At 46.4% G+C, this 20,738-nt stretch overlaps 1 protein-coding gene across 2 annotated transcripts in view; it reads left to right on the top strand.

Annotated features, from left to right (window-relative positions):
• Positions 1–20,738, top strand: part of LARGE1 (LARGE xylosyl- and glucuronyltransferase 1) — a 379,220-nt gene that overhangs the window by 145,742 nt on the left and 212,740 nt on the right. For both annotated transcript variants that reach the window (XM_040637428.1, XM_008705631.2), the window contains exon 5: positions 13,687–13,858. In XM_040637428.1, coding sequence (XP_040493362.1) covers positions 13,687–13,858 — 172 coding nt within the window. The remainder of the gene's footprint in view (positions 1–13,686; positions 13,859–20,738) is intronic.

The raw sequence follows: 20,738 nt of genomic DNA, 5'->3' as shown, positions 1-20,738 counted from the left end.
GTCCTAGAGAAGTTGGCCTTTGCTCTGGGCTTTCGATAGCATGGTTCCTAGAAAGGCTGAGATTTTTCTCTGGCATTCTCTTTAGGTGATAAGGAACAGAAATTAAGAATTCATGGTAACACTCTTGGGACACCTGGGTGGCTCAGTCGGCTAAGCGTCAGCCTTTGGCTCAGGTCATGATCCCAGGGTCCCGTTCGGTGGGGAGTCTGCTTCTCCTCTCTCTGCCCCTCCCCTGCTTGTGCTCACTTGCTTGCTCCGTGCCTGCGCTCTTTCTGTCTCTCAAATAAATAAAATCTTAAAAAAAAATTTCATTGTAACACTCTGAATCTACTTTTCAATCTTCCCTTTCTTCTCTGTTTCGGTGTTAACAGTTTTCTTCGTAGCATCTTACTTGGTCATTTGCGGTCTTGGAGACATTTGGGCTGGGAAGGTATGCGACTCTTCACAGGTCTCATTGACTGGGACTGTGTTGGAATGGTCTTTTGTGCTAAAAGTTCGAGCTCCGTGTCATAGTCACCTTTGCCTTTTCTGACTGTCCTTCCTATTTCCAGATGCAATCAGTCATTCCATCCCCGAGAATTCTGGTGAGACTTCATTTATAGCTTTCACTGCCTGATGATCGCTTGAGTATCTTATTTGAGTCAGTTTCCAAAATGATTAAGATTTTCAGAATGAGTCAAATCTGAGTTTTAGTCCCAGCTCCTGTAATTCTTTAAGACTTGTGACTTCCTTGATGTCTAACTTTTAGGGTTATTGTGTGAGTTAAAAGATATTTATAAATTGCTTATAGTGTCTGTTACATAGGGAACATTCAACAAATGTCATGTTGTTATTATCATAAACATAATAATACTCTTTCCTTTTAATCTGTGGTCTCCTAAGAAATAGGAACATTCCATATTCGCTGCTCTTTCCTTTGCATCTAGTAGAGAGTTTGGCACACAATGAATGTTCAGATAAACGAGTCACTTTCAGAATTAGGTGATTTTTTTTTTTTTGAAGGGGGATTTAGAGCATTAGGAATTCCTTTGATCAGTAACCAAATCCCCAAGTGGAAAATACAGGCTTAATGGAATTATCTTGTGCCACATACCATCTTCTGTAGTACTTTCTAAGGGTGACATTCATTTCCCTTCTACACTCTCGTGTATGATAAATTCTAAATCTAGACAAGTTAGACAGCTATCCCCAACACCTGGTTTCCTTGACAACCCTTCATATAAATAGTAAGGGCCTGTTATGGGAGTGAAGTCAATATAACCACAGTCTGAGGCTTCAAGGTCAAGGTAAAAATATTTTAAATTACAACAAGACTCTTGGTTACTGTTGCTAGATGTATTACAAGCGGTGAGTAAAGGCACCATCTTTTCAGGGATGACCAGTGAACTAGGGTCATTTCGGCTCTTAGCCAGGAGACATTCTGACCGTCATTGACACAGCTTTCCTTTGGATCCCCACTTGACCAAGAGAGTTTCATCTTCCATGTTTTGTGAGAGAAAACCGTTTTTAAGCCAACCAGAAATTAATTAAGTGGCACGTCTGTTTCCCCCTCCTTAACCCACTTTACCTTCTGGGGGTTAGCCTCCCATGTGTTTAGAGGTAAATTGACCTGTGGGGTGGATCTCTGACGCTGGGACCAGAGAGTGTCACAGGCAACAGCTTCACCTCTGAAGGATTACAAAGCCCTTTGAGCATGAAAAGCACCTCATTAAAGCAGAGCAGCATGGGGCCTCATTAATTGCAGCCTCTGAGTTTGCCTTTTGGAAGGTTCCTGGCCAAGAAGTGGTAGGAGTGGGAGAGAAGGAATGGGGGGGAGAGGGGAGCGTGGGCAAGTGTTCCCCTAAAATCTCTAGATGAAGTTGAGAACAGATAGCTGTAATTTTTTTTTTTTAAGATTTTATTAGTGTGTGAGTGCATGAGCAGGAGAGAGGGGAAGATGGAGAGGCAGAGGCAGACTCCCTGCTGAGCAGGGAGCCCCACATGGGGCTGGATCCCAGGACCCCGGGATCATGACCTTGAGCCTAAGGCAGATGCTTAACTGACTGAGCCACCCGGGTGCCCCTGTAATGTTTTGTGATTAAACTGCCTCCCGAGTACATTCAGGAAGAACTGTGAGACTCATCAGATGCTAATGTCTGGATCCAGGGATTTGGTATATTTGTGTTTTTGTACACTTCTCAGGTTTGTGCCTAGCCTGGTGTCACAGAGTCCTGTAGCACAAAGTTTCTCAGCCATTAGAAATATTTGTCATCACCCGCTCCCCCAAGAGCCTATTCAGGTACTTTTTTTTTTTCCTAATTGCCCCCCTTCCCCCCCCCCAGTGAGATTTTAATAACAAATCATAGCAATATCCAAGATTTATTTATTTATTTATTTATTTATTTATTTATATTTTTTTGCCTCATGAGAAGCAATTTTGCCTTGTTAAGAATGCATGCTGAGTAATATTTCATTGTATATATGGACCACATCTTCTTAATCCAGTCATCTGTTGAAGGGCATCTCAGCTCCTTCCACGATTTAGCTATTGTGGACAATGCTGCTATGAACATTGGGGTGCATATGGCCCTTCTCTTCACTACGTGTGTATCTTTGGGGTAGATATCCAGTAGTGCAATGGCTGGATCATAGAGTAGCTCAATTTTTAACTTTTTAAGGGACCTCAAGGAGGGCACGTATTGCATGGTGCACTGGGTGTTATACGCAACTAATGAATCATTGAACTTTACATCAAAAACCAGGGATGTACTGTATGGTGACTAACATAATATAATAAAAAAATATTATAAAAAAAAAAAGAATGCATGCCGAAGAATAAATTTACAGTAAAAAACAAATAAGAGGGTTCCCCCCCCCTTGCACTTACTAGCAAAATGATTATCTCCATTTTTAGCACTTTGAGCAGGAGTTGAGAGAGAGAGAGTGTGGGGGTGTGCGGGGGTGGGTAGCTGATTAAGCCTGGTCTCCGTAACTCCCAAATCCTGTGTGCTCTCTAGGTCACATTCTTGCTCTTAGATCACCCGTGACAGCTTTCTGTATACAGAGGTACACACACACATGTGTGGACTGCAGATAAATAGGTTATGACCGACACTGATAAAAACACCGCAGCATCTCACTTAGAACTAGGGATGGTGTCAGCAGAACCATTCCTTCCTTCTTCCGTCCCCCTACCACCTCCAGCCCCCGTTAACGTCACCCGCCATCCTGAATTCCGTAATAATGCTTTTTGAAATCATTGCTTTTGTCTCTTTAAGCAGTCATCTGGTGTTCGGAAGGATGAATGAATGATCAATGAACACAGCAGGTTCTCCACTATATCCCCATCCCCAGGAGTGGTTCTCAGTCAGCATCGCTCGTGTCCTTGTATTGTTTCACTTTCGCAAAACCATTCATCGAGTGCCTTTCTGTGTGTCAGAAACTGTGCTAAGTATACATCCATAAATACATACTGTGCCCTGTAATAAGAAGAATTGCAGCTTCTAAAAATATTAAGGCCAGGCTACGCAGGAGCTAATGCAATTTTCTCCTCAGTGCATTGAAAAATCTATTAGTTAAGAAGGCAGCTATATTTCAGGAAATTAAACCACTGTAACGGTCCAGTTCACAAATCAGAACTCCCCGTGCTTTATAATGCTTCATTTCATGACGCGAAGTACTTCAGCGATGTTCAGGCAATCTGTAAATGCTCCGGTGACCAGTCCCCCCAAGCTTCACAGAGCTAACTACAGAACGCCCCTTGCCAGGCGTGAGAGGAAGGGCTTTTGTTGCCACCGATATGAGGGGGAATATGTTTATAGATCCTTGATCACGTTCCTCCTGATTCATTCTTCCTTTGTCATCACTCCAGAATTAATTATGTTTACGGAAGATGGTTTCTCAGTAGATTTGTGAATAATGAGCCTTTCAGGTGGAAGCCAGCTAACTTATTTTAGGCTGGAGTTGTAAGCTCTGAATAATGTTCATTGATGCTTAGTGCGGAACGCTGTCACCTGAAAAGACCAGCCTGGGGGCCTCTTACAAGGTTCCCTCCCAAGCTTCCATTGTGGGAAGATGTGAGATATGTAACTCAGCTCTCCTGTTGATACGGGTTCCTTAGAATTTCACTCTCGCTGACCTAGTGTGGCTTTTATGGAAATGAGAGTTCTAGGTTTAAAAAAGGACAGCCAGGAAACTTGGACTTCACAGACTGAACTGCCCATGAGGTATAAGGTTATCTAAAGAACTGATCTTCCATCAGCTCTTTCTCCTATTAATCTTAGAGAAAGGTCTTCTCTCCCTGTACGTCCGACTGTGTGAAGATCAGATGGTACACTTAAGTTTCAGACTCTCTTGTGTCTTGTTTTTGAACCGTGGTAAGCTGGTTGGTGATGCTGTGTGCACGAGTCAACCAACAAGACCTTGAGAAATACAGTGCTTACTGTGTCTCCTGAGTGTGTCCTAGGGTGTAGTCTGGGGACAACTGCTTTAGGACCACATGGGGCTCTGGCTAAGAATAGAGAATTTTTTTTAATTTTTAAAATATTTTTATTTAAATTCCAATTAGTTAACATACAGTGTAATATTAGTTTCAGGTGTACAGTATAGTGATTCAACACTTTCATATAACATCGGTACTCATCTCAACACGTGCCCCCCTGAATCCTCATCACCTGTTTCACCCATCCCCCTACCCGCCTCCCCTCTAGGAACCAGCACTTTGTTCTCTATAATTAAGAGTCTGTTTCTTGGACTGCCAGATAAACACAAGAATGCAGATTTCTGTGCCCCGCCCCAGGCCTGATGAATCCTCACCTCTGGGTGTGATCCTGGCAATCTGCATTCCCCCCCTTATTAATTAATTTAGAGAATGTGAGCAGGGTGAGGGACAGAGGAAGAGGGAGAAAGAATCTCAAGCTGAATGGGGAGCCCAACACAGGGCTCAGTCTCATCACGCAGAGATCATGACCTGAGCTGAAGTCAAGAGTCAGATGCTTAACCAACTGAGGCACTCAGGTCCTGGGAACCTGCATTTTTTCTAGGCATCCTCCAAGGTTCTGATGCTTCTGATCTGACTTCTCATCTTTTCCCTCCACAGGTTGCTAGAGTATCTTCTAAGCATGCAGTGGAGTTATGTCTCTTTGCTAGTGAAAACCTTTTTGTTTTTTCCCCACCATCTTTAGGACATTGTCCAGTGCTCTTTGGCATGGCATACAGTATTCTCCAGCATTTGACCCTTTCCTGCCTCTTTCCATGTCCTTCTCCATCGTTTCCAACTCTAGCCTTTACCTACGTGTATCAGACTACTGCAAACACACACACACACACACACACACAGTTGTTTATACCTCTGTGCCTTCACTGATGAATCTGTCTCCTATTCTGCTTTTCTTTCAGTGTCTGAGAAACTCAATTTTCAACTGATTTTTTAAGACCAAATTTAAGGCTCATCTCTTCCAAACATCTCTTAACTGGTTACTCTCCCTCCCCTCCTCACTCTCTCCTTTAATTGTACCACTGCTGCTATACATACAGTTGCAATTCATCTTAATCCGGTTTAGACCATTCTAGAATGTAAATGTGATAACTAGTTTCCAAGATGTGCCCCAGTAATCCCTGTCCACTAGTATTCACACGCTCGTCCGGTCCGGAACCGTGTGGCATAGTTAGAATCTGTAGAACCAAGAGGACATTCCGGAAATGACGTCATGTCATTTCTGAGGCCACGCCATAAAAGACACCCTGGTTTCTCTCACGGTCTCCTTTGATCACTCCCTCTGGGAGAAGCCACCTTCCATGTTGTGAAGACATTCAAGCTGCCCTGCCAGGTGGTCCGTGCGGCAAGGAGCTGAGGTTTCCTCTGGAGAGCCAGCACCGACTGCCACCTGTGTGTGAGGGAGCCGCTTAGAAGCAGATCCCAAGCATCTAGATGTCTGGGGCGTCAACTGACAACTACAACCTCGTGAGAAATCCTGAGCTAGAACCACCCAGCTGATGGGCTCCCAAATCCCTGACACGGAAACTGTGAGATAATAAGTATTACTGTTTGAAGCTGCTAAGTTTTGAGGTAGCTTGTTAGGCAGGAATGGATAGTAAATATCTGGCAGACCACAGACTCCTCGAGAGCATTAGCTGGGTTTTATTCATCGTGGACTCCGGTCCCTAGCCTCTCCTCGGTACCTGCCTGGCCCACATTAAGTGTTCTAGAAATGCTTATGTACATGATCCCAGCTGAGCTTAAGTGGATTTTTTTTTTCCTGGCAAGGATAAATACAGATGCATATGACTCTCTTGTAGATGTGAATCTCATCTTTCCTGTTGCTTTAAATACCTTTGGTAATTTTGACAGTGAACAATAGCCAATACATAGCCCCAGAATTCTCATGATCCGGTGGAGTAGGCACTGTAAGGATGCCCATTTTACAGATGAGAAAAGTGAGGTCTGTGGAGGTTTCATGACTTGCCCAAAGTGACCCAGCTAGTGAGTGACAGAGCCAGGATTCAAACCCAGGCAGTCAGACTGCAGAGTGCACACTTGTGAATCGGCTTATAAGCTTGCATTTTAAAAATTGAGCCCTTACCATGAGGCAAGCACTGTGCCTGGCCCCGTAGTTCTCCTGCCTCCTTGAATACGTTCCCAAACTTTATGTGATGTTTGTCATTTTCTCTATTTAATGGGTGACGAGGTAGAGGCTTTGAGAAATGAGCTTGCCAGTCTAGAGGTGGTGGAGCTGGATTTGGAATCTGGCCCGGCAGACGCCCGAGTTCAAGCTTGTTCCATGGCCGTCCTCCATGGGGTCTCCCAGAGCCCCCACCTCACCCAAGCTCCTCACCCTCCTTTCTCAACAATTATGTTCTGAACATACAGGTTGGTTGCCAAGACGACCACTCAGAAACAACATGAAAGGCAAATGACAAAAAAAAAAAAAAAGAAAGGCAAATGACTTTTCAAACATTCTGCAGCTAGGACGACTTCTTTTTTAATTTTTAAAAATGTGTCAAGGTGATTTGGAATCCATAGGAAAATGTTGATATGGGTGAGAAATCTATTTTGAGCAATAAATATTTCCAGGATGTTGGAGGAAAGCTTACAGACTATAAATAAAATAACTCCCTAGGAAGAGAGCAGGGTATGCTACTAATATTCCTATTATACAGATGAGAAAATTCAGGCCCGGAGAGACACAGAAGCCAGGAATACCCAACTCCAAGGCCTTCGTACATAATTGCCATGACGAAACTGCTTCCTGGTGAATGAAGGTTTGGGTGGACACGGGCTCGGTTATGACAAACCAGGAATGCCTGGGACCAGGGGCAGTGGGAAAGGAGGAGAGAGGGACACTCTCATCATTTCAGAGCAGAATGGCTCAGGCTGGGGACTGAGATAGGATAAGGAAGGACTTGGGTCCTTCGTGCACCAGGGTAGTAATACCTGACCTGTCGACCAGGGGCCAGGAGGGGGTGGGGGGAGGTCACTGAAGTAGTCAGCAGAATGCTCTTAACGCAATGCCTGGCACCCAGGAAGCACTCAGGAAATGCTAGATGATATTTTCTATTGTTCCCATTACTGGGCCATCCTGGTGCCTCTGAAAGTCAACGTCTTCAAGAAGAAATGCGCACCATTCCTTGATAAAACCAGCCCCTCTTCCTGTCTTTGCCTTGTCTCCCAAAGGTCAGAAACCTGACATAACGTTGAGACATCACTTTCCTTCACACCCTTCCATGCTCATGTTACTACCTTCACCAGGTTTTCTGAGTAACTTCTCTGTGGATCACCCAGCATCAGATGAACCCTCAGATCCCTTGCAGGACTTCATAGAAAACTCCCCTTGGGGTCTGTCTGCCAAGGAACTGGCAGTTTGGGGAAGGTAAATTTCCCCTTGAGAGCATCCCCCGCCCCCTACTCTGCAAAGAAACCCTTAAAACCTGGGATTGCTTATGCAGCACCCTTATGTAAGTGTGCTAGGTAGTCTTCTTGGCACAGCTGCATTTTTGCTAATTAAATCTTAGAACATGCCGCTTAGAATGATGAACAGCCATTGCAAGGATAATTGTCCATTAAAAGAAACCCAACTTTCATTTTTATTATTGTTGTAATTACATAAACCCGTTAGTGTGTTTATAGTGGTGAAGAATGTGCTAGGTTATTGCTTCATCAGGTGTGGTCATCTTACAGGCTACAGCGGGGGTCAGACCCTCCAGGTATCTGCAGTGTGCCTCTGAGGATGGCCTTCTCTCTGTTGACCCCGTGACTCGATGTCCCTGATTGGACTGAAGTTTGTTACAGGGTGGGAACGAGATTCGATACCAGTAAGGGCTGCCCCAAGAGACTGTCCCAAAGTTGCATGGGTGAACATTTCCACCCACGCTGGTGGAAGGTTTTTTTTGTTTGTATATTTTATGTTAGTAGGTTTTTCTTCCTAAAGTTGGAGATCTACCAGAGGAAGCTTTGCGTTTCCAAGATCTCAGTTTGTGATTTTGTTAATAATCTATGGAGGAGGAACACCTGGGTGGTGCAGTTGGTTAAGGGACTGCCTCCGACTGACTCCTGGTCTCGGCTCAGGGCCATGAGATCGACCACCCCCTCCAGCTTTGCGCCCAGCAGGGAGTCTGCGTTAGACTTTCTCTCCCCCTCTACCCCTCTCCCCCCTCCCTCCCTCCCTCCCTCTCTGTCTCTGAAATAAGTAAATAAATCTTTAAAAAAAAATTATCTAGCACGCCTGGGTGGCTCAGTCGGTTGAGCATCCAGCTCTTGATTTCAGCTCAGGTCACGGTCTTGGGGTCGTGGGATCGAGTCCCCACTCAGGCTCCACACTCCGTGCCAAGTCCGCTTGTCCCTCTCCATCTGCCGCTCCTCTATCTCCTGTCTCTCTCTCTCTCTCTGTCTCAAATAAATAAATAAATACAGTAAAAATCTTAATCTAAGAATACAGGGAACGGTGATGAGGGGCTTATTTTCCTCTGATAAAACCATCTCCATTCCTGACTTCCTGTTTACTGTCAAAGGTAGCATCATTTCCTGCTTTTATCAAGCTCAATATCCCGAATGATCTGAGCCTCCACGGTGCTGACAGACCTTCACTGGGAGAAGCCAAGTGGCCTTTGCAGAGGCCAGCTGACTCCCAGTACCAGGCTGGAGGCTTTGCCATTCTCCCAGCAGTATTGCAAAGTGAGTGTTCCCAAGCCCCCATTTTGCAGATGAGAAAACAAAGCCTCACAGAGGTAAAATGATGGACCGGGTGCTAAAGCCCAGGTGTTGGGGCTCAATAAGCCACGCCTCTTCCATTGCAGCGGACCGAGCCTGGGCTGCAGCCCTTACGGCTGTTTCTGCTGCTGGTTGCAGAAAACGTCCAAGGTAGGATTTAAATCCAGGCCTGGCCAGCTCTGCAATCATGCATGTTCATCAAACATTTTTTGAGTAACGACTGTGTTGTTACCACAGCAAAAATGACATCGTCACTGCTTCAGGGAGTTCCAGCCCAGAGCTGGCGAGAGACATGGAAAATTAGACACAGCATGAGAGCGTGCTGTGCTGTGGGAAGGGAGGCAGCTTGCTCAAGGAGCCCTTGTCCAGCCTGGGGCCCCGGGGGTGTGGGGGGGGTGCCTTCTAAGCTGAGGCTTGAAAGAAGAGCAGGATTAGACTAAGGTGGGAGTAGGGGACATACTATATTGTACTTCTAAGAGAGGAGAGCCTTTTATAATAAATGTATCTGCTTTTTACCACACGTCCTTTCCCCCTATAGATTCCTCGGTTTTCTTTCTGGGGTTTTCTCTCTGAATACAAACTCATCTGAATGCTTCCTTTACCTCTAATTGAACACTCTGACTTAATTGATTATGTATTAAGTCGGGGACTTGGGGCGACATTCCGGCCTGGGCTCATGTTGAGATTAATTTATTCCTGTCGTCCTACTGTTCGGTGATGCATCTCAGTGCCTCACATGTGTGTTAAAAATAAAGCCGAGAGTCAGGGCAATCTAATTAGATGGCTCAACCCAACGCTCTGGTGTTCAGTCTTCACCAAGCTCTCCTGCTTTGATGGTAACCAAAACAGATGAAGAAGTTAGTCAAAGGTCTGATTAAATAGCACAGCTCTGCCGCGTGGACCATGATTGCCAAGCTTCAGTTCGACCACATCCTCAGGGGAGAGGAGCCGCTGAGCCGAGTTCCAAAGGCTGGAGCTTCCATGAGGAAGAGTTTTGTAGAGCCCTCTGGAGGCCCTTCCTGGAGGAGCCCCCGGCCCTCAGATCTAAGCTGATGGCACGTCAGGATGCTGTCTCCCCGATGGAAGGATCATGTGGCCTGGGGAAGGAAGGCAAACCTTCCCTTGGCAGATTCTAACTGTTGCTTTGCGTCTTACTCGCTGAGGGACTGTAGACAAATCATCACCTTCCTGTGCCATTTGCCCATCTACGCACCTATCCACCTTACAGATACCTTGTTGCGTCGGTACAGCAGAAGGCCTCGGGCTGTGGTCTCGCCGTGATTCGTTCGGTTCGGTGACCAGTTTGCCCCTCCAGGTGCTGCCCTCTGGCCTGCTCCTACCCTACCTTGTGCCGCATGAGGCTACCGCGCTGGGCCGCGGCTCTGAGATCACGTTCCCTCTCCTTCCCTTTGGCTTTGTACAGAGGGGCCCTCTAGCGGGAGAGGGGTGGGCAGGAGTGGGGAGAGGCTGAGTGAGAGGCCTCTCCCTGCTCCGTCCCGTGAGACTGCCACACTTTGGCCGTGGCCCTCACCCGAAGCTCACGGCTCCTGCCTGGTGCCTTATTCGCGTGGCCACCATCTCCAAATTCCAGCGGTGGCAGCTGGCACCAGCTGTCGGGTCTGGGGTGATAACGGCCATCCACTTGTGTCTTCCCAGGTGCCGCACGGTTCCTTGCTGCAGGGCCCTAAATTATGCATCTGCTTCAGTCAGTAGTTCTTTTATTATCCCATCTTCCTCAGATCACCCAGTTTGAGGGTGCTGTTTCCACCCACACCCCAACTGATACAATGCGGCACGCGGTAGAAGTTAACTGCTTTTTATAAACGACAGAAACTCAGAAAGGCTGGATGAACTTGTCCAAGGTGACATGGCACGAAGTGACACCAGAATCCGAATCCACCTGTGCCTGACCCCGGAACCTGATGTTTAACACTTCGCCGCGGGGAAATCAGGAGAAGGGTGGGAGCTTCTGTGTGCCGAGGGTCTTTTGTGTACCAAGCCCTCGAATCCTTCCATCTCCTTTGCTTCTTACATGAACCATGCAGTGCAAGCATCGTCGTCTCCTTTTTACAGGGAAGGAGACGGAGGCCTAGAGAGACCAACACCGTGTATGGGGCCGGGGTTCGCATTTGGGCTTTTGTCTCTGCTTTCCCTCCGTGCTGCCAGGGAACATGGTCACGGGGACAACAGACAGAGTTCAAGGGTCTTTTTCCTGAGACTGACATGTGGTGAAAAGTTCTGTCCATCAGTTTATGTTTTTTCTTTTTTTCCCCCTGGTCCAAATGGCACATGTATTGAAAGGATAAGGAGTAGCTGACGTGGTATTTTCAAGTAAACTGAAAAGGAGCGCAGAACACGGAGTGGGTTTGAGGGACAGACTGGATCGTGTGAGTTACCACGGGGGTTCTTTGTCCTAGCTTTCCCAAGGCAGCGTCTGTGTCCCTGTTTTCCCACCATCACCGATGTTGGTATTTTAAAAAGGAATGCAGTGCTTAGCTTTTCTTTACAATGATAGTAGTTGCTCATTTTAAAAAGTCGAAAGTTGTGGTAAAATAAATGTGTGGTGTGTTTGTGTGTGTGTGTGTGTGGTGTGTTGTGTGTGTGTGTGTGGTGTGTTGTGTGTGTGTGTGTGGTGTGTTTGTGTGTGGTGTGTGTGTGTGTGTGGTGTGTTGTGTGTGTGGTGTGTTTGTGTGTGTGTGTGGTGTGTGTGTGTGTGTGGTGTGTGTGTGTGTGTGGTGTGTTTGTGTGTGGTGTGGTGTGTGTGTGTGTGGTGTGTGTGTGTGTGTGTGGTGTGTTTGTGTGTGTGTGGTGTGTTGTGTGTGTGTGGTGTGTTTGTGTGTGTGTGTGGTGTGTGGTGTGTGTGTGGTGTGTGTGTGGTGTGTGGTGTGTTGTGTGTGTGTGGTGTGTGTGTGTGGTGTGTGTGTGTGGTGTGTGTGTGTGGTGTGTGTGTGTGTGGTGTGTGTGTGTGTGGTGTGTGTGTTGTGTGTGTGTGGTGTGTGGTGTGTGTGTGTGTGGTGTGTGTGTGTGTGTGGTGTGTTGTGTGTGTGTGTGTGTGTCTCCTTATCTAGAGGAGGGACCCGTCATCCCTAAGTGACCACTATTAGTAATTTGATTCCATGCTTCTATTTCTTATCAGCATAAATTTGGGTGGATGTGTTTTCATGTTGTTTGATTATATGCAGTGGTTATTAAGCAAAAGAAATTTTAAAACTTGCCTTTTTTCTTTGAACATCACGTGCAAGTTTTTTTGTTTTTTTTTTTTGTTTTTTTTTTTTTACATCCTAACCTAGATTGCTCATAGCCATTAAATAGTATGCTGTCGGATTTAGAAAAGCACGTTCATGTTTTAATTAACTGTCCAGTTTTGGGGCATATGGATTGTTTCTGTTTCTTTTATAACACGGTGATGAACATCCTTGGGAATAAAACCTGTTTTTCATTTTTAAATGTGACTGTTTTTTTTTTTTTTTTTTTTTTTTTTTTTTTTTTTTTTTTTTTAGAACAGTGTCCTCAGAATGGAATTATAAGGACAAAAGGGATGAATGTTTTTTGGAATCTCAATAAGGCGGCCACATTTTCTGCTGAAGAGTTCCGTTATCAGTGTTGTGTTATTGGAAATAAGTGTGCTTTGACTTGGATGGATGGCAGCTCCCCGGGGCAGCTAGGAAGGGGCCCCTAACTGTCGTTACTTTCATACATGATCTGTACCTTTGAGAGCTTTCAGCGCACCGGTATTCTGTATTATTTTCAGCCTTGCCTTTGGGTACCAAGTGGTACCGAGATGTGTGCCTCACTGACAAATGTACCCGCCTGTGGGACCTTGGTTGTCCTCTTACATCGTGGGAGGATTTCAGTGGGGGCTCTCCGTGGCCGTTCATTACTGTTGTGGACGTTTCTTCTCTTGCTCCCCAGTGAAGAGTGTTGCGTAGCTTATGACCAAGTCCTTCTCGTGTGTTTGAGAACCAGAAGACAGAACAACACTAATTGGTTTCATTATAGCTCAAAAAAATCGATAAGCATGAGCTTGAATGACTCCACAAAGGTAGGAATCTTTAATGACAAACAGAATATGATTGAAAGAAATCTACCTTGGAACAGTTAGGTACTATTGGCAAAAAAAAAAAAAAAAGAAAACAGAGTATGATTCAATTTGTATACTTTGATTCTTTTGTAACATAGTCTTTTCTCCAGTGAGCCTATGTAATTTCTATAATAAAAATTTTATTTAAAAAAATCTGAGCATAGCGTTTGCAAATAATAGTTATTTCGTAAATATTGCTTTTCCTCTCCCTTGATCCAGATGCATTTTCTTCCAATAAACTTCACATGCCAAACCATAAATTACATAAACAAATCTTTAAGAAAATATTCATTTACTCAGCAAATTTTTATTGAATACTTTTTATGTACCAGGCACTATTTATAATGTTTATGCAAAAAATGAATGTAATGATTTTTTTCCCCCTCTCTTTTTTCCTACTCCTCTTCCCTGCCTGATCTAGTCTGAAGTATCCTGGATCCCCAACAAACACTACTCTGGCATTTACGGTCTGATGAAGCTTGTCCTGACCAAGACTCTTCCTGCCAACCTGGAGAGGGTCATTGTCCTTGACACGGATATCACCTTTGCGACCGACATTGCAGAGCTGTGGGCCGTGTTCCACAAGTTCAAAGGTAATTGTAGCCCCTTTTTTCCTGCTATCTTTGAAGGTGTCGTTATGCCAGGAAGAGTGATTGTATTTTTTTTTTTTTTCAATCTGAGGCCCACATTTAGTGAGGTCATGCTTACTGAAATGCGCAAGGAGTTACAAATCTAGTTAAGTATCCACTCTACTGGCATTTGAAGCATGTTCGAATCAAACTGGAACTTGTTTGCGTTTCTTTAGTGAATGAAGAGGTAATGTCTGTGTTCGTAGGAAGAGCCCGATTTAGGATGCTTTGTAAGAGAGATAAATGCCAAATGTGTATATTTTGTATCCAGATAATTGAGTGTTGACTTACCTACATTTATCAGTTTGGTTTTTTTTTTTTTTTAATCAAATGATGCTTTGATTGCTGAGAAAGGCCTTTGAGGTGGTGGAGATGGGTATTGATTATAATGTTGGAAAATGTTCTAATGGCTTTTGCTTTCATTAATGTTGTGGTTTATCACTTTAAGGAGGTATATACGTTTGGCTTTGTAAGACGTTTCTTCTTGTCTGGTTAGTTTTTTCTTAGCCATTACTGTAGCTCTTGTCAGTGCCTCAAGGTGTATGAGATTACATGGTGAGGAATTGTGAGCCCGGTAGGCGTACTGGACTCTGGCGTGGATGCATGGGAGAAGTGATAAGTTAGCACAAATCGTGGGCTTTTATTTTAATCCCCCCTCCAGATGTCTTCCTTAAAATTGCATTCTTACGAATTCTTCTCTATATTAGACAAATGCAATGAGAGATAAATTTAGGAGTGAGATTTTTTTTTTCTTTATTCCTTAGTTTTCTTTTTAAAATTGCATTCTGGCTTCTGTGTTCAAAATCTCTCCTCCTGCTTCTCTGTAGCTCCTTATCCTGAGAAGGTGAAATACTACTCAGTGATTTAAAATCACCGTATTTTCATAAATCACAGGATATTCCAGTTGGTTTCTGTTTCCATTCATGGACAGAAAAGTAAATTCCTCACCTACGCTAGTCTCTGGCTGCTTCTTTCCAGAAGAGGGAGGGGGGCTCTCTTAGTTCTAGGCTAATTGGAAAAAAAGTCCTGAGCATATCACGGGAGGAGACACTCTGACCCTCACACTCTTTTCCTTGTCAGGATCAAAACTTATTTTCCTTACCCATGTCAATAATGACACTAAGAAAGACGTCATTTAGCAAAACTGAGTGTGTATCAGCTCTGGTCTCTTCTTCATAGAATGTTGGGATCTGTCCCTTCAAGTCAGAAAGAAACTGAAGCTTGAAGGCATGCAGGGTTCAGCTGAGAGTTGAAGGCACATACATGTCGGCTTCTGTGTGCATCTCTTGTCAAGTTTCCCCCATCATTTCTGCAGGGGGTGGATGGCAGAGGGAGAGAGAGAATCCCAGGCAGACCCTATGCCCACCCCAAAGCCCGACGTGCAGCTAGATCCCATGACCCTGAGATCATGACCTGAGCTAAAGTCAAGAGTCAGACGCTCAACTGACCGAGCCACCCAGGTGCCCTTGGGGGACAGTTTTTAAAAAAATAATTGTGATATGCACATTTTCACACTCATGTCCAGTATTCAGTGATGTGTTTATTCAGCAGACATTTATGGCATCTCTACTGGGTGTTGCTGGTATGCTGGGCTCTGGAAATAAAGAGATGAGCAAGAATGAGAGTTACCACCTCTCCTGGAGGGGATCAGAGAAGGCAGCTGGGAGGGCATCACAGAGGAGGTGTGGTCATCGTGCTCTGACTTGCTGGAGAGGCAAAGTGGTTGTGTGTGGTGAATGGCCACAGTCCCCTTTGTGAGTAAAGGACTTCGACTCCAGCTGCTGGGAGTGCAGCCTGCAAAGGGCCCTCAGCTATCAGCCCCCTGGGGTAGGGCCACAGGTGAAGAGTCACATGCCTGTGGCCATGCCTCCTTCCTGGGGAATGTGGGATCTTGCAGGGCCAGCTGTGAGAACCCAGTCATAGTCACAGCTGGATTTCTCCCTCTACCCAGTCCCCTTACCTTCCTTTTTCAGATGCCCTTCCCAAGACCACCTCCTAAATTAACCTCCTGCATGCTGACTTCCATATCAGAGTCCGTTTCCCCAGAAACGCAACCTGCAGTATGCATTTAAAGCTACGAGTCTCCCTTGGAGAGGTGTAACTCAGCGAACTTCCTGGAACAGGCGGTCACTAATTGTAGCATTGTAGCTAGGAAATCCCATTTATTCTGTCCCAGCTAGGAACTGCCATAGTGCTGGTGGGGTTCTGAAGCCAGTAACAACAATAGTATAATTGTGGTGTTAAATCCCCCCGTATCATCAAGAAGGGGAGGCTCCCAAGGTGCTTGCTGGTGCAAGGATTGGGATCCTGGGGCAGAGCAGAGTATGTGGGCCAAGGTCAAGGTTAGAACGGGGATGGGGGCACTTGAATGCAAGGAACTGAGTTAATGGGCTGCATTTTATTTGTTCATTCTTTTATTGGTTTATTTCTAGCACTTGTTAGGCCCCTGCTGTGCAGAAGAATATATTAGATGCTGCTGTTATCTAAAACTCTCGAGAACACACCACCTGCCTTTAAGGAGCTCACAAACAAGGCAGACTGCCTTACATTTTTATCTTATCACCAGCAAAGGAGTATACAAACATCTGAGGTTTTCCCATGCCCACTCTAACTTTTCTGGGAAAATATGGAGGTGAAAAGAAAATAAGTAAGCTCTTCTCTTCTCCATATGGCACTGGTTTGGACAGGGTTGGTTTTTTAGGGTTTTTTTTTTTCTTGTTGTTCTATAATTATTTTTTTCTAAACTGAAATGATTAGTCGCCAGGTCATGAAACGGGAAGAAAGCCCCTTAGCACAGACCCCTTAGAAAGTTCTGATGCAAAAGGGAGCGTTTTCTGTCTCACAAAGCCAATTGCATTGGCTTCCTTCACCGTGAACATTTTGAGTGTCACTGATGCAGTTTGGCCTTGTGCATTTTTCTCTGTTTTACAACAGCTAGTTGTCTGGGCCTCTTGTGTTCAGAACCCATACGCTTGACCCTTCGTGGTGCTCTGAGGTTCCCCTCCTCCAGATCCCTTACATGGAGACTCTAGTAAGAAGCCTTTTAGTAAGGGCTTAGACCCACCCTCCACCTCGGCCGTGGGCAGCTTTGTGTGCCTCTTGGGGATGTCCGCGTGCCCCCTGAGCCTGGACTTCGCCTAAATGGCAGGTGCCTCCCTCCCCACGTCAGCAGTCTGCACCCTTGTCACCAGCTGCAGCTGCCAGCGAATTTTCAGAGCCCCTGATTTCTCAGCCAGGAGTACTGGCTGCTCCACGGTGGGCTAGAGTGGGAGCCACCCATTCGGTCTTGGAGCTGAGCTTCACAGTGGTCACGTTGTTTCCTGACTGTTGGGAATGTTGCAAGAGTAAGAGAAACCTAGCCCCTCCCTTTGAAGTGTCTACTTGAGTGCGGAGAAGACTGACAATAAATAAGTAAAATATGTAACCTATTCGATGGGGATCAGTGCTCGCTCAGGAGGAAATTGGAGAGAGCAGATGAGGGATGTCTCTGTGCACACGCACTGTTTTAATATTCAGATACGGTGGTGATGGAGGCTCTTATCAAAAAGGTGACACCTGGGGCGCCTGGGTGGCTCAGTCGGTTGAGTGTCCTGACTCTTGATTTCAGCTCAGGTCATGACCTCAGAGTCATGAGATGGAGCCCCTCGTCATGCTTTATGCTCAGCGCGGAGTTTACTTAAGATTCTCTCCCGCTCCCTCTACCCTCCACCCCCATTCACACTTGCATGCGCTGTCTCTCTCTCTCTCTTTCTCTCTAAGAAAAGGGTGACATTTAAGCAGAAGCCTGAAGTTGAGAGAACAGGCATGCCAGGTGCCTAGGGGAAAGTGGAATAGTGTCCTAGGCATAAGGAACAGCAAATGTGAAGTTTCAGGAGCCATGTGGCCTGGCAGGTTTGAGCAATAGGATGGAGTGAGCCCACGATGGGTGGGGGGCTGTGGGCCAGATCAGGGAGGCCTCCTTTGTCAGGCAGAGGGAGGATTGTGCCTTTCCCTTCCGTGCTGAGGGAAAGCCATTATGCAGCTTTGAGCAGGAGTGATGGGACCTGTTTGATGTTTTTAATGGGTCATCCCGGCTGCCCATCTGAGCATAAGAGGAAGCAAGGAGACCATTTCTGAGGCGGGGCAGCCCCGGGACCCGGGTGCATCAGCACAGGTGCAGATGTCGTCATGGTAGGGCTACATTTTGGATGTAGAAGCATCAGGATGTTCTGCTGGGGGATGTGGGAGCGAGAGAGCACAGAGTGCATAAGCTGGCACGGCAGACCGCACCACGACTGCACAAAGAGGATTTTGGTTTGGGACCCTTGAAGTTTGAAAGGCCTAATTGGACATCCACATGGAGAGGGTGAGGAGGAGGCAGAGAAATTAGTATTTGGAAAGCAAAGGGAAAATACTATTTCCTAAAGACTGCCTGTGTTCCAGGCACTGAGCTGGAAGCTTTGTACGTTTGAAAAACAGCATAAACTGGACCTAAGAGAGGCTGAGTAACTTTCCCTGCTCGAAGAGCTCTTCGTAGCAGAGCCGAGCCCTGGACCATTCGTCTGTGGAGTCCGTGCTCTGCCTCCTGCCTCTCTGGCTTCCTGATGGGGCGGGGGTGGGGGCATAGGCCTGGGGGGGGACTGCCCCTTAGTTCAGCTGTGACCCATGATCACGAGTCCCCCACCACCTGAGTGCCGCAGTTTTACTGCACAAAAATTTGGAAATAATATCCGATTTTACAATATGAAGGGACTGTTATGAAAGCGTAAATAATAAATGTACCCCCATAACTTGAAGCTTTTCGAAGAAGCCATGTTCAACGTAGCATTTTTATTCTTGAGAAGAAATGTCTTCCCTTTAGGAAGAGTCTCTTGCCATAGTGTAAAGCCCTGGCCCCCAAATAGGTCCGGTGGGCGTATCAAGCACAGGGGGGCATTCCCCTGTGCACCCCCATCATGCCACGGTGTAGGCAGCTATGTCACACCAGTGGATATTTTTTAAGAACTAATAGATTCGCCGTGGACTAATTACAGATAACATTTTTAAGCACTTACTCTGTGCCAACCACTCTGTGAAGCACTTTCTGGTGAAACTCATTTAATCCTTACAACACTCCCAGGAAGTAATTATTGTGAATGTTTCCATTTTAAAGATCTGGGAACTTACACGTAGGGAGGCCATGTGGCATGCCCAGCGCCTCAGTTCTTAGGTTGTAGGACCGGGACTTGAACTCCAATGACCTGACTCTAAACCCAGTACCCTTTACCCTGCACCTGTGTTCCCTAGAAGGGAGAGGGTGGAGCTTCGAGTCTCTGTGGAGAGACCCAGGTTAGATAAACGAGAGCAGCCAAGGTGACCACAGGAACGGGGTAGAGGGCAGGCCCAAGGCGAGACAGGCATTCAGAGAACAGTACTATGGAGGCGAAATCAGGGCCATGGCGACATGTGGTTTTCCCAGGATCTGAGAAATAAAATTTTGGTTTCCAGAATCCTGGCCCAGCTGGTGACATCCCAGAACATCATCTTTAAAGTAGCTGTGAGCTCCAAGAGCTCTACTCATGCACTCATCGAGGTCGGTAGAAGGGCGGCAAAATCGGGGTCATTCTGTGACCACAGACGGGTTACCTGACTTCTCTGGGCTTCGGGGAGCCAGGAACAGTGCCAACAGGGTCTTTGTGAGGAATGCACGAGATAGCGTGTGTTATTCTTCCCATGTCCCGTTTTCCTCTTGGACTCCCACCAGAGCTGTGGGGTAATGGCGGAGGCTGTGGGGTAATGGCGGACATCCTTAAAGTGTGTCTGCTCCGTTACCTCGCAGCCTTGTCCACAAAGCCATCGAGGCTGGGGTGGCTGTAAGTGTAAAACAGTGTGGAAACGCTGAATACGAAGCACCTTGAAAGTACTACTTTTGAAAAGACATTCACAGAACTTTGGTGATTATGATCACTCGCCTTGAAGGAGTTTTTAGACACTCTTAACATTTCTCCAGGTCACATCTTTATTTCTTATCTTGCCTAGGCTGCTCCTCCTCCCCTTCTCCCTTCCTTCTCTTCTCTCCCCTCTCTCCCTGCTTCTCTCCTCCTCTCCTTCCTCCCTCCCTTCCCCTTCTCTCCTTCCCCCCTCCTTCCTCCCTCCCATCCTCCTCCTCTCCCTCTGTCAGTGGAACTGGTGGGAGTAGGAAAAGCCTTGCAAAGGAAGACATCAGGTTTCAAATCCCTGCTGGTCTACTTATCAGCAGGACGGTCTTGGGGTGTCCATTGAACCTCTCCACCGCACTCCCTTACCTGTAGAGTGAGCACACGGACACTGCCTCACAAGAGCGTGGATTTGGGAAAGTGATCCTGGTGCCCAGTAGACGCTTTTCCTTCCTTGTCTCTTTTTTATTTTTTCCTTTTCCTTCCTAGCCTGTCTTATCCCGTCTTATCCCATTTGCGCCTTTCCCTTTGACTTTCGATCCTTCTCCTTCGCTCTCTTCACGGACCTCCAAGTGAAGCTCCGCACCTCCCTCCCTTACAGGGAATCAAAGATGGCCTTTGAGGACCACCACCCCACACAGCCTCACGCTGGTGGGGTACCCCTGAATAAAGCCGGCCCTCCTTGGCCAGGCCAGCTCTGGAGAAGGTACCCCTCACCTCTCATCTGTTCCCACCTTCCTAGAGAGGCCGTCCTGCCCTGCAGAAGAAAAGCAGAGATTTTAAAAGATACAGAGTTTCCAATGAGGTGCTTTGCAATGGCTGGGACAGCCAGCGTCTGTGTGGGTGACGCTCTGTTGGTGCCGATGGCCCGGGGGTTCTGCTGGGACAGGGCGAGGCTCCTCTGTGGGGTTTGGGTTTCGTGTTCGTGCTCCACGCGGAGGCTAGGGCCT

This window comes from Ursus maritimus, unplaced genomic scaffold (genome assembly GCF_017311325.1).
Source record: "Ursus maritimus isolate PB19 unplaced genomic scaffold, ASM1731132v1 scaffold_21, whole genome shotgun sequence".
NCBI classification, from domain to species: Eukaryota; Metazoa; Chordata; class Mammalia; order Carnivora; family Ursidae; genus Ursus; species Ursus maritimus.
This window is presented reverse-complemented; position numbering and strand designations above follow the sequence as displayed.